Source organism: Mustela nigripes, chromosome 5 (genome assembly GCF_022355385.1).
Source record: "Mustela nigripes isolate SB6536 chromosome 5, MUSNIG.SB6536, whole genome shotgun sequence".
In the NCBI taxonomy this organism is placed as follows: Eukaryota; Metazoa; Chordata; class Mammalia; order Carnivora; family Mustelidae; genus Mustela; species Mustela nigripes.
This window is the reverse complement of record NC_081561.1, coordinates 3185119-3199099: the sequence shown is the minus strand read 5'-3', so window position 1 is coordinate 3199099 and position 13981 is coordinate 3185119. Positions and strand designations below refer to the sequence as shown.

The following is a 13981-nucleotide window of genomic DNA, read 5'->3' as shown; positions in this document are numbered from 1 at the left end:
TGAAAACCACTTGTATGTGTTGTTTATTTCTGTACATATCAGTCAAAACTCAGCAAAGTTGGAAATGAAAAGACTGTTGTGTTCTTGATTAATAACCAAAGATCTGCCAATAAGCCTTATCACAATTTTTTCTGTGAAAACCACTTGTATGTGTTTTTCTGTGAAAACCACTTGTATGTGTTGTTTATTTCTGTACATATCAGTCAAAACTCAGCAAACTTGAAAATGAAAAGACTGTTGTGTTCTTGATTCATAACCAGAGATCTGCCAAAAAGCCTTATCACAATTTTTTCTGTGAAAACCAACTGAATATATTCTCTGCTTTTCCTGGAAGGTAAAATTCGAGAGGTGCTGCCAGGTAACTCAGTCAGTGCAGACACCAGGCTGGTTCTTGTCAGCGCCATCTACTTCAAAGGAAGGTGGGATGAACAGTTCAACAAAAGCTACACAAGGGAAATGCCTTTTAAAATAAACCAGGTGAGAGAAGCTTCAAAAATTGTGCTAGTTTCATGAAGAAATTGCTTGGAAAAAGTTAACTTTGTAAAGACATAAATGATTGGTTAGAAATAATTTTGAAAGCACATTTCTGAATGAAATTTTAAGCTCAGGAGGAGAGCACAGAGAAATAAAAATTATTTGCTGCCTCTGATTTTTTGCATTTTACTACTGCTCCTAATGCCTCTAATTTTGGCGGCATTCATTACTGCCACCTAGTTTTGGAAACTTCAGATTTCCTCTAAGCCCAAGTTGCTTAACAGAAAAGCAAAAAAACAAGTGTTAAGGAAGTGTGATATGTGTATGTGTTAGGGGAGTGGAGAGAAGGAGTGAATTTTCTTCAATCAGATAGCTGAAAATTTTAAATAAATATAGACTTGAATTATTTTAAATTAATCATTGTTAATCATTTATAATCATTTATAAGTTTTTAATATGTTAAAAATAACTGAAAAATATGTTAGTCTTAAGATATAACTTCAGTTCATGCAGGCATTAAAATAGCTTGCCAAATCTCCAAGCCCCTAAAAAAAAATTGCATTTTAATGCAATTAGGAAACTTGTCCTGTACAGGTAAAACCTTTTTTGGAGGGAGCTATAAGGTATACTTTCCATAATCAGCCCTCTAGTTACAAAAGTGGGAGGGGAAGAAATTTTTTAGCAATGATTTTAGAAACTGTTTTAATTTTTATAATAGTTGATCCACATCAACTTTTAAACCTTTTATGAGTATAGTACGGCAGTTAAATTCTGCATGCATATACCTCCTATGTATTTTTAAAAAATCATTTCCTTGGATTAGAGTATCAAAGCTGGGGAAACTGGATTTAAATACAGGAGGAGACATAGAAATCTTTCTACTTGCTGGCAGACTGCTTCCTGATGGGCTCTCTCCATAAACCACCAGTCATACTGCTGTGAAACTCTTCAATCTCTTCCTCTTTACCATAAACACATTTTTTCCAGTTTAAGAGAAATGATTTTCTATTTCATTGTATTTGATTCTATTGTTTCCTTAGATACATTTGCCAGGCATATTTTTTAAAAAATGTATTTATTTATTTGATAGAGAGAGAGACAGCTTGAGAGGGAATAGAGCAGGGGGAGCAGGAGAGGAAGAAGCAGGATCCCCGATGAGCAGGGAGCCCAGTGTGGGGCTTGATCCCATGACCCTGGGATCATGACCTGAGCCAAAGGCAGATGCTTAACAACTGAGCCACCCAGGTGTCCCTTTGCTGGGTGTATTTTACAGGAAGAAAATCTGATTTCCTCCTGTGGAGAATGCAGGGTGTCACGTTTATTTTGTTGAATAAAACATCTTTTTGCTGAGGCTAGAGCCATATCTGTTTACCAGACAGAGATGCTCAGAATGATGATGGGAAAGAGTCAGACTTAGCACACGGACATGTCCATCATGGGTGCTGAAAACACTCCTGGAGTCCACTTTTGGAAAATTCTGTTGCCTCTTCCAAGAACCTTAATTCCGTGCTCCTCTGTTCCTTCCCAACAGAAGGAACAAAGGCCAGTGTTGATGATGTTTCAGGAGGCTATGTTTAAGCTCGCCTATATTAAAGAGGTGCAGACCCAGATCCTGGAGCTTCCCTACGTGGGTAAGGAGCTGAGCATGATCGTTCTGCTCCCGGACGAGAACGTGGATCTAAGCTCGGTGAGAATCCGGGGCTGTGCCCTTTGTGCCCTTCCTGCTAGAACCCACTCTCCACTTTCAACGTTTATGTTTACCTATGAAGGCAGTGATGGGGGCCACCAGGCCGCAGAGCACACGTATCTGGGCACTCGAGCTCTGGAACCAAATTGTCGTGCAGGACCCCCTGCTCCCCTTATTATCTATGTGATCTCGCCAAACTCCTTACCTCTGTTTTCACACCTCAAAAACGGGAATGGTGGTAACATCTGCCTGGGAGTTATTATGAGGATAAAGTGGGGGTGGTCCGAGTAGCAAGCTTAGCACATTGTCTGGTACCTAATAAGCCCTTAATGAATGTGATCCATTATTATTATCATAGTCATTGTTGTTAGCATTATTTTATTTATTTTTTAAAGATTTATTTATTTATTTATTTATTTGAGAGAGAGAGAATACAAGCACACAAGAGCAGTTGGGTGGGGCAGAGGCGGAGGGAGAGGGAGAAGTAGACTCCCCACTGAGCAGGGAGCACGATGTGGGGCTCGAGCCCCGGACCCTGGGCTCCTGACTTGAGCCAAAGGCAGACGCTTAACTGACTGAGCCACCCAGGTGCCCCTGTGTTATATATATATATATTTTAAGATTTTATTTATTTATTTGACAGATCACAAGTAGGCAGAGAGGCAGGCAGAGAGAGAGAGGAAGAAGCAGGCTCCCTGCTGAGCAGAGAGCCTGATGCGGGGCTCGATCCCAGGACCCTGGGATCATGACCTGAGCCGAAGGCAGAGGCTTCAACCCACTGAGCCACCCAGGCTCCCCGCCCTGTTTTATATTTTAAATACCTGAAACTCAGGAGAGCAGAGCCAGAGACAGTCCCAAACAGCACTCCCAACTCACTCTGCTTCCTTTCAGCGTGGATCCTCAGTGTGAGTCAGCCACGGCCCAGCAGGTTCTAGGGCCAGGCGCTGAGGGGCACACACAGTGCGCCCATAGTCCTCAGGGTCCTCTGGGAGCAGAGCTGCAGGCATGGGCTTCTCTCTGTCCTTCCCACCTGAGTGCTCTTCAGAATGTACACAGGATTGTGCCTCTTGCAAAAAGCTCTGGCAAGAGCACTTTGTTTTCCAGTCGTTTTTCTTACCAGCAATGCCTCATCTTCAAAAATAAGCACAGTTAAAAGAAAAGAAAAAAAGACAGTGAAAGTCAGCAGGGCATTGAGCGTTGTCAGGATGGATGTCTCACAGAGAGTGTTGGGTGAGAAGAGGCGCAGCCCTGTCTCTGTGCCTCTGCACGGCCTCACGTGCTGGGCAGGGGAGCCGTGGCTGGAATAGCACAAGTCCGAGGTCTCACAAATATCCTGGCGCAGAAAGGTGCCCATGGTCCTGTGTGACCGTCACCACCCATGCCGGAGAGGACGTGTGTGTCCATATGTACAGAGGAATGAGTTTGAATGTCTTATTCTGATCTTTCAGGTGGAAAAAAGTCTCACTTTGGAGAAATTCAGAGCGTGGACCCAGCCAGATCGGATGCAGAGCACAGAGGTGGAAGTTTCCCTTCCGAGATTTCAGCTGGAAGAGGATTATGACATGGCATCCATGCTCCGGGGACTGGGAATGGTTGATGCCTTTCAGGAGGGCACGGCTGACTTCTCGGCCATGTCAGGAGAAAAAGATCTGTGTCTGTCCCAGTTCTTGCACAAGAGTTTTGTGGAGGTGAATGAGGAAGGCTCGGAGGCCGCAGCCGCGTCAGCCATCGTGGCTGTGGAATGTTGTATGGACCCTGGCCCCACGTTCTGCGCCGACCACCCCTTCCTTTTCTTCATTAGGCACAACGCAGCCAACACTATTCTGTTCTGTGGCAGGTTTTCCTCTCCGTAAAGGTGAGCATTTCCCTCTTTCTGTGTCCTCCTGTCCTGCGCCACAGCCCCAGGAAGATGGGCCTGTGAAGCCCAGTGCAAAGGGGAGGGCAGATTCCTCCTGCATCTCTGTCCCATGCTTGTCCACACCCAGCCGTCCCCATCCTGACCACTCATCGGCCCCAAGATCATGGGACAAGAGACCTTAATGATTCCCTGTAGTATTTAAAGTACACTCTGAGTCCCATAGGATCGAATGTCAGGTTTCCCTAGATGGCCCCAGACTTACTCCCCCCTCATTCCACGTGTAATTCATTCTAGTGACACTGTTCTGCCTTGTACCTCAAATCCTGTCGGCAGACTTGCCTTAGCCTGTTCAGTGGTAATAAATGCTGCTAACTAGAGCTACTGTTTTATAGTCTGCCTGGTGCCTGGGCTTTTTAGAAAGCCGCTTTAATGCACATTTTTATTTTATCTTGGGTTGACATTCCACGCATCACCGAGCAGGTGGCAAAAAGGACCTCAGGCATTGGAGACAAAGGGGCGGAGTCATGGTGTCTTTGACACCTGGTCTTTCCTACCAGAGTAGCAGAGTAGCTTCTGTGACAGCTAGCTTGGACAAGGTAATGTCCTTACACTTATCCTGTGATCCCTTTGAAGGGATTCCCTTGAAGGGATCCCCTTGCCGCCTCCAGCCCTAACAAAAATCCTGCCCAACTCTTAAAGTTCATTTCTGATGGCGTCTTCTCCAGGGATATTTTCCTTTTCTGCATAAGCAATGTGCATCTTTGAACTCTGAGTGCATACTGAGGGAGGGCAGTTCTCTTACGGCGGTTGCTTTATTTATTAATCATCTGTGTTCTCCAGCTAGACCTTAAATTCCTCAGGGGTGGGATGTATTTCACATGTGTATGTGCCATGTACAATGCAGCGATAAGTAATTTGATCAGAGATGAGCTCTGTAATTTTTAAAGAAGTGTTTAGATATTAGTGACATTATTGGGGCCTTTTTTTTTTTTAAAGATTTTATTTATTCATTTGAAGAGAGAGAGCAGAGTGAGAGCATGAGCAGTGGGGAAGGCATGACTAGTAGGGCTGAACATCTTTTCCTGTGTTTCCTGCCCATTTGAATATCTCCTTTGGAAATAAGTCTATTCAAGTCCTTTGTCCATTTTTTCATTGGGTTGTCTTGTATATTTTTTCCCATTGTGTAAGTTATATTTTCCTTTTCTTGGTAGTGCCCTCTGATCCACAAAGGTTTTTAATTTCAGTGAACAAAGCAGTGGCCTTTAGTATATTAAAGCTTATCTATTTTAATAGTTTATCTATTTTTTTTATCCATTTTTTAATCCAGTTTATCTGTATTTTCTTTTGTTACTCAGACTTACGGTTTCATATGTAAGAGTCATTTGCCAAATCCAAAGTCAGGAAATTTTACAACTATTTTCTCCTAAGATGTTTATGATTTTAGCTCTTATATTTAGAATGTTAATCTGTTCTGATATATATGATGTGACATAGGGGTCCAACTTAATTTTTTTAACTGCTTTTAATTGAAAAAGGATGTTGATAGTAGATAAAAAAGATAATATCTAACAAGTGATAAGGTGAAAAATTATATAATTGGGGTATATATATATATATATATATATACACACACACCCCAAATCCATTCCATGAAGGACACCATGATCAGACTAAAAGAAGATATTATAAAAAATCAGTAAGGAATTAACACTAGGGTATACAAAGAAATCCTGCAAATCAAAGAGAATAAGACAGTCAATTAATAATCAGAAAAATACAAATGAAATACCATGAGCTACTGCTCTACATCCATCAGATTGGTGTCAGAAAGTTGAATACTGTGCAGCGTCATCCAGGAAGTAGGGAAATTTAGGAGCACTTGTGGGAACAGGAACATTTGGGCAAGTTAGGAAGCATTCTGGCAGTGAACTCTATTGGTGTCTTCTCTGGGCTCCAGCAGGCTTATTTCTGGGTGTGTGGCCCAGTGATGTCATGGCACAGGCCCACAGAGGCACGGTCAAAAGGGTGTTCACTGCAAGGGTGTTCATTTATGTTGACAATGAGTTGGAAGCTATCTGAGTGTCCCTCTCAGTGGGAATAGATAATGAATACGTGGGCATACTTTGTGATATTATGTAGGAGTTAGAAACTAAAGTACACAGTAGGTGGACATTAAGTCTTATGGGTAGATGATGTTGAGTAAAAAAAATATATATAGGGGCACCTGGGTGGCTCAGTGGGTTAAGCCTCTGCCTTCAGCTCAGGTCATGATCCCAGGGTCCTGGGATCGAGCCCCACATCGGGCTCTCTGCTCAGCAGGGAGCCTGCTTCCTCCTGCCTCTCTGCCTGCCTCTCTGCCTACTTGTAATCTCTGTCTGTCAAATAAATAAAATCTTAAAATATATATATATATATACACACACACATATACACAATATATATATATATATATACACACATAGTTTAACAACTTACAAGTTTTACTTATGTAGATTAAACATGTTTACAGTATATATTATATAAGAATATATGCCTGTTGTATTTCTTTTACTGCTGAGAAACTTTTCATAAATTTTGTTATGATATTTTATTAGTGAACAGGGGTTTTTTATTCCTTTGGTCAAATCTAGGTTTTTCCTTGGTGATTTTGACACTGCTTTCAATTCTTAAAAATACTTTCCCATTGAAGCCAGTTTGTCTCCTATATTTTCTTCTAAACTGTTATGTTTTTGATAGATTTAACTGTGTAATCCATCTGACATTTGTTTTTGTGTTGTTGACATTCGAGAGAAAATATTATTGTATTTATTTACAAATGGCCAATTTCTCACTTGTAATAATAATTAAATAGTCTGTTTTTCCCAGTGTTCATGTGATTTTTCTCAACTTCATTCTTCAAGGTGAACATCAGAATACTTTTGCAATACTCAAAATAATGTTTTTAACTTTGGTATTTTTTGGAGGGATTAGTGTGGCATTAAACATAAATCCAGGGATAAATTAATCTATTTACAGAGTTTAGTCTTGTTTGGGAAGATGTGAGGAGTCTCCATTTATTCAAATACTTTTTTATATATCTTTGTTTCTCTCTATATACATATATATAGAGAGAGGCTGAGTTTTGTTTTTCTTATGGTTATTTTTAATTTTTATTGTCATTGTAATAATTTTATTTTTAAAGATTTTATTTATTTGACAGAGATCACAAGTAGGCAGAGAGGCAGGCTGGGGGGAGGGGTATGGGTGGGGGAAGCAGGCTCCCTGCCGAGCAGCCTGATGTGGGGCTCCATCCCAGGACCCTGGGACCATGACCTGAGCAGAAGGCAGAGGCTTAACCCACTGAGCCACCTGGGCGCCCCTCGTAATAATTTTAAGTGAGGACATTTTTCCCTTATCTGGTTATGGGTGACATATAAGTTAACAATTAAAGTTTAATACATACTAAAGAGAAACACTATTTCTCCCTCCTGCTACTAAGTACCTCTGACACCAGTTGTGTAGGTTTTCCACACCAAGCAATTTCTCCACTTCTCAGGGACACCAATTGGGTGCCTTACAATTTTACTCTTTGAATTTTATTTTTTCTGCAACAGGAGAAGAATTTAATTCATTTATATTATGCAATAATTTGCAGAACATTTCTTTAAATTGTGGAAGGTCTATATGCAGTTCCTGAAAAGATCATGAAAATGAATTAAGCGAAAAATACAGCTTACAGTCCAATGTGCCTAGCATGATGCACACATTTATATGAATAGACCCTGTATGTCTACATGTAAATTAATGTTTGTGAATCTCTGGGAAAAGGTTTAAAAGGCTAAGCCTTCACTGCTAACAGAGGTTATCTCTGGGAAAGTTTTGGAGGGGGAATGGGAGGAAAACTTAGAGTTTTTACTCTCTCTGTCTCAATGTTATTTAATGCTTCCGCTAGGAAAATCTAATCCTGTGATCTGCACATAATTCAAAGGAAGAACTCTAGGATATAACCCCATGTGTGATTCTGAGTGACATGGTTTTGAAACTGGAATAAAATCCACATGAACAGTTTTAAAATATTTTATTCTTGGCTTTTAGAAGAAATTTTAATAAGAATGTCAGTCAAACAAGTACCTTCCTCTTTTCATGAATAAGGTTCATTTCTGGCTTTTTAAAAACTGACTTCATATACTTTGCCCCTATATTTCCGAGGGTTATGTGGATGAGGACGGGCAGTTTCACACCGCCTTTAAGATAAAGATTAAACTCCCTCTTAGAGCCAACCAGTATGGAACTGGGTTGTGCTCCCGCCAAATGTACATGTCAATGCCCACACCAACCCACCAGTACCACAGAATGTGATCATGTTGAAACATCGAGCCTTTAAGGAAGTCATTAAACTTAAATGTGGTCAGAAGGGTGTGGTCCTAATCTGACATGATAAGTGTCCTTGCAAAAAGAAGAGGGCAGCTGGGTGGCTCAGTCAGTTAAACATCTTCCTTCAGCTCTGGTCATGATCTCAGCGTACTGGGATCGAGTCCCACATCAGGCTCCCTGCTCAGCCGGGAGTTTGCTTCTCCCTCTGCCTGCTGCTCCCCAGCTTGTGCTCTCTCTGACAGATGGTCTTTTAAAAAGAAGAAGAAGAGATACAAGGACAAACAAGCAGAGAAAAGGCCAGCCGTCTGCAAGCCAAGAAGAGGCCTCAGGAGAAACCAGCCCTGCTGACCTCTTGATTTCTGACTGACTTCCAGCCTCCAGAACTGTGAGAAAGGAATGTCTGCTGTGTAAGTGCCCACCCAGTCTGCCTTATTTTATTATGGCAGTCCCAGTAGACTAATACAAGACGCTTCCTAATTTTACCCACTCTCCTGTCCATCCTTTGCCTTTCTCCAAGGATAATCCTCAACTCTAGCCTGACTAAATTATTTTTACTTTCCTGACGATTCCATGCTCTGTCTTTCCTCTTAGGTTTCATGCTCGCCCATGCTACCTCTAAAGCCTTCCTCCCCATGGGTCCCCTCTCTTCACCTCCCTCAGCCCTAACTCCCCATCAGCAGTTAACACTCACTAACTCTTGTGGGTGAAATACTCTGCCTGTGTGTTTAATTCTCTGAAGCTGAGGCATTTGGTGCACTGAATATAAATGAACTATTCACCAACCAGCTCCTGGAGGGCAGGCGTGTCCCACAGCTGGACTCCCAGCACTCAGCACCTAGCTACACAATTTACAGGAGGTCTAGAGCAAAGGTCTCTTGTTTGAGTTTCAGGACAGGACAACAGAGCATGGATCAGGGACAGGGCCTTTGGGAGTGCAGGGTCTTTTGCCAATATACAGGTTGAATGCTGCTGAAGCTGGTGCTTCCCGGACAGCACCAGGCACACCAGGCCGGTAAACTGGAAACGTTGTTCTGCCAGTGATGTGTCCTTGTTTTCTTTAAACATTAAGGAGGGTCTCTAGCCGGAAGTTTCAGGCGAATAGAGCTGGAAGGCGAGGGTAGCTAGGATCTCAAACTCCATCTCTCCAAGGAAGGATGGTTTATTGATGCCCCAGACCCCGCGCCACCACCCTGGGACCCCCAGCCTGGGTGGACAGGATGAACTGGTATTACGTATAGGAAATGCCTGGAGTGAGGAGCTGGGATCGGATGCGGTAGAGGGGAGAGCTGCTCCGCGGTGTGGACCAGGTATCCGGGTGTCCAGCCAAGCCCCGGTTCCGCCCTCCTCCCGCCCCGCCCCGCCCCGCGCCCACCCCGCCGCCCCGCCCCCCGCCCTAGCTCCGCCCCTCTCAGGCCCCAGCCCCGCCCCTCCCGGCCTCGCCCCTCCCGGCCTCGCCCTGTCCCCCGCACCCCTCCCCCTGTCCCCGGCCCACCCCTCCCGGCCCCTCCGAGTTTGATGGGTTCTGTCCCTGCCCTCCAGGCCCGAACCTCTCCTTCCCTGACTCCCCACTGCCCTCCTCCCCTCAGTCACCCGGCGGAGGCCCCATCGCTGGAACCGGAAGAGGAGGGGCAAGAGCGGCAGGACGCTTTAGAGGTGGGGGAGGGGACTCTGTGGGATTGATAGCGCTCTCAGTGGTCCGCTGACTCTTGCGGGTGTCCTTGGAGAGCCCTGGGGGTGCTGGGAGAGTCATTCTGGCTTCAGGAGAAGACAGGAAAGGACCACCAGGATCCAGGCATCTCGTGGATTAGAAAACAAGGCTGTTTTGTATAGTAACTAAACAGTTGCACCAGCAGGGACAAGACCTCAGTGTCCATTTTCTTAAGGCCAAGGCTTCTGATTCCAATTCAGAGAGAACTGCAGAGTAGATGCTGAGAAGGGTCAGGAGGGCAGGCTCTGAGAGCCAGGATGTTATGTCCTTCTATGAGCACTGATTTTAGATATTGACTGTATAGGACGTGGAATTACTCATTAACTTGGGGAGAAGCCCAATGAGGCTAATCTTTAACAAGCATGCGGCAGTATGGTCTCATTGGTTGTGTTTGGCCAGCATTTATTCTGATTGCCCACTGCCCAGGATATTCTCACTGTAAAGACCTATTTTAGCCAGAACACTCCCATCCAGGTTAAACAGTTTAACCCTTAAACTGTCCTTGCCCCCCCTCCCCGAGGGAACTTACTCAAAACAAGTCCCAGAAACCAGCCCCAGGTAACAAAGCCCAAATACAAGGGTGGGTCAGGCCAGGTGGAGACATCTGATCAGTGGGGGGGATGCATACTGTCTCCCTAGTTACCAAGGAGTATGGGTCCCGCCCTCTGGGCACCTTTTGGGGTGCCAATTCTGACCAAGGTGATAGGCTAATTCAAATATTACTAGGGTAAATTGTAATTCAATTGGTCAATGTGCAGCTTTCTCTGTGTGTTACAATGTCATTGGCCATCTATGCATGGCCAGGCCCAACTGCATGGCCTTTGCCCTTAAAAGCTAGTCTATGAAACAGAGAGAGAGTGCCCTCTCTGTAAGAGGTGTGGCCCTGGCAGGTTAGTTTGATTCTTGATGCTTGGCACAGAATAAAGCTGTGCTTGACCTTCACTTTATACAATCTCGCTCCTTTAATCACGGACCCATTATTGGGGATCTAACACTCACCACCACCCTGGGGCCTGCCCTCTGGCAGATGAGCTCTATGACTCCCTCCACCCCAAGGAAGAACCCTCTTCTTGGTCAGTGGGCCCTTCTAGAGGTAAGCCGAAGATGGCAGCCAGGTTTGGGTTCCAAAGAGAGAGCTCTGTGCTCCTTTCAGGCCAGAGCTTGGAGAAGCAGAGCTCCCAGGCAGGCATCTAGGTCAACAAAGCCAAAATGGAGGCAAGGGCTGGGAGGGACTCAAGACCAGCAAGAATAAGAATTGGGACAGGGGACACCTGGGTGGTTCAGTTGGTAAAGCAGCTGCCTTCAGCTCAGGTCATGATCCCAGCGTCCTGGGATCGAGTCCCACATCGGGCTCTTTGCTCAGCAGGGAGCCTGCTTCTCCCTCTGCCTCTGCCTGCCATTCTGTCTGCCTGTGCTCTCTCTCTTCCCCTCTCTCTCTCTGATAAATAAATTAAAAAAAAAAAAAAAAGAATTGGGACAGGGTTCTGGACTTACCTGGGGCAAGGAGAGGAGGGCCTTGGCATGACAGGAGGGTCCTCTGGTGTCCACCAGAAGGCCCTTGTCTGGGAGACCTCTGGCTGGGGGCCAAGCCAAACTCTGCCCCTGAGTTGCCTGAAATTTCCTAAGTCAAGATCCGCAGGGCATGTTTGACCAGGCAAATGTATTAGCAGAGTGCAAAGGCAGCACAGTGGTGAGGCGCCTGAGTTCTGCACCTGGACAGCCGGGCTGTGACCCTTATTGTGCCACTTACTGACTAGACTCCCTTAAGTGACTGCAGTTCTCCAGCCTGACTGCCTCATCTTTAAGGATGCCTGTCTCAAAGGAGTTGGGTGGTATACTTGGGACAATAGGGAACTGACAGTAAGGGCTTGATGAATGTTAGCCTCTGTGCCTGTTTCAAGTTAATCAGGTTGTTCTCTTCCTGAGGAAGGGGGCCATTCGTGGGGGCCCTGCCGTAGGGGACCATCTTCGGACAACCAGAGGCAGCAAAAGGGAGGGTCTTGAGTGGTGGGCTGGCAGGGGAGAAGCGTGATTGGGAGTGAAGGGGCTAAAAGGAAGTGATGATTTAGGTCTGACAGGCATTCTTCCCTCCCCCCTGTCAGATGGCCTCTGGGAGCTGCCACTGGCATTGCTCCCTCTCTTGGCAAGCTTAACCCCCTGCTTCACTGCTGCCCAGCTTTGCCTGGCCATCACCCTGCTTTGCAGAGTCCTCGGTGTGAGAGGAGAAAAGAGAAGAGGCAGCTTCTCTAGCACCCCCTTGTCCTCTACATCCCTGGGCTGTACAGTAGCCAAGCTTCTCCTTTCAGGCCAGAGCTTGGAGAAGCAGAGCTTCTGAACACTCCAACTCCTGAACACTCTGCGGGCTCTACTGAGAAGCCACCTGACTTTGAGGCCAGCAAACTGTTGAACACACAAAATACATTTTTCTCTGTGTTCTGGTTCCAGATCCCGCCACTGCTGTTGCCCTCTCAAGCAAATGGCACCGTTGCTATCCAGATTTTAAAGAAGCTGTGTGTGTGTGTGTGTGTGTGTGTGTGTGTGTTTTCCTCTCCTGAATGTCTCTTCTGCTTTGGTCATGCTTTTCCTGGGAGCAAGGGGGAAACACTGCTGTCCAGATGCCCAGAGGTCTCCACTGCAGATGGAGGAGGAATTGTGTTGTAGTCATTAGAATTATTTGCCAAAAGTTTCTGGGCTTTCTCCCTTTTTGCACTTGGCAGGATTGTTTTCTCTGGCTCCCTTGTGGGGCCGTATGACCCATTCTGGCTACTGGGTTATGTGTAGAAGGGTCAACACGGGAATATTAACTGACAGTTTGAGGTCCGCTAGAATTCCTTTTGTTGTTCCAGCATGGCATGAGCAACATTTCAGATGATGGCTCCTCCACTGCCTGGGAGCTGCACTGCCCCTGCCCATCTGTAATAGACATACAGCCTGAACATTGAGTGACTCTTGGTTATTCCAAGCCATGGAGATTTGAGGGATTATTTGTTATCACAGTGTAACCAAGCCTATCCTGACTGATATAATCAAACATTGTTTTTTTTCCCACACCTTCATAGAGCTGCACATGAGGACCTCTGCCAGTGCTGTTGGAATGAGAAAGAAAGTGAAAAGTGTAGTAGGACCATGAAGATCTGTGGTTACTTCTTCCTTGGCTCACTTTCCACATAAACCCAGAGCTGTTGTTTTGTGGGAAGATCTGGGGCTTGGAGAGAGTCGATCAGCTTTAAAGTCCAGGCTATGCCTCTGATCCATTAAGGAAGCTTTCCTAAGTCATATAACTTTTCTGAACCTTATAAAAGATAATATCAGCTTGGCTTATAGTCACAAAACACAGAACATCTGTAAAGTAATGAAATATGTATGTGAAAGTGCTTTATAAACTGCTAAATAATGTGTATCTAAGCTATAAAAATATTGACTCTGTAATACCCAAAGATTTTTCTAATTCAAAAAACTTCTGTAACTGTATAAGAGTTTATTCAAGAGAACAAATCCAACTTTTACACTGGAAACTCATATTGTACGTGAAGAAAGTGTTGCTTGGACTGAAAAATAGTTCTGAATATGGGCAGAATTATACCCAGACATACAGCTTTATGAGTGTGAGGGCCTCCTGCCTAATTGAAATTGGTGTAGTTTTGAGAGTCCTCTCTCAGGTGTCATCTCTGCTAAGGTGCTCATGTGTCCCAGCTTTTGGATTTGGGAATTCTACTTGGCAAGACTTCCTTGTCCTGCCATTTTGTTTTCCCTCCCCCAGGTGAATAATGTCCTTGTCCCTCCATTACTTTGCAAGTTCCTCTCTGTATATCATGGAATTCTAGAAAGGTAGCACTGGAATGGCCATAGGAACATTTAGCTTAGAGGTTCTTCACACTGGCCACATAGGAAAATATCCTGG

At 44.8% G+C, this 13981-nt stretch overlaps 1 protein-coding gene across 4 annotated transcripts in view; it reads left to right on the top strand.

The window, feature by feature from the left end:
• Window positions 1–6886, top strand: part of SERPINB9 (serpin family B member 9) — an 11655-nt gene extending 4769 nt beyond the window's left edge. For all 4 annotated transcript variants that reach the window (XM_059399339.1, XM_059399341.1, XM_059399342.1 and 1 more), the window contains exons 5-7: window positions 335–477; window positions 2006–2161; window positions 3610–6886. In XM_059399339.1, coding sequence (XP_059255322.1) covers window positions 335–477; window positions 2006–2161; window positions 3610–4014 — 704 coding nt within the window. In that variant the 3' untranslated portion in view covers window positions 4015–6886. The remainder of the gene's footprint in view (window positions 1–334; window positions 478–2005; window positions 2162–3609) is intronic.
• Window positions 6887–13981: the final 7095 nt, after the last annotated feature.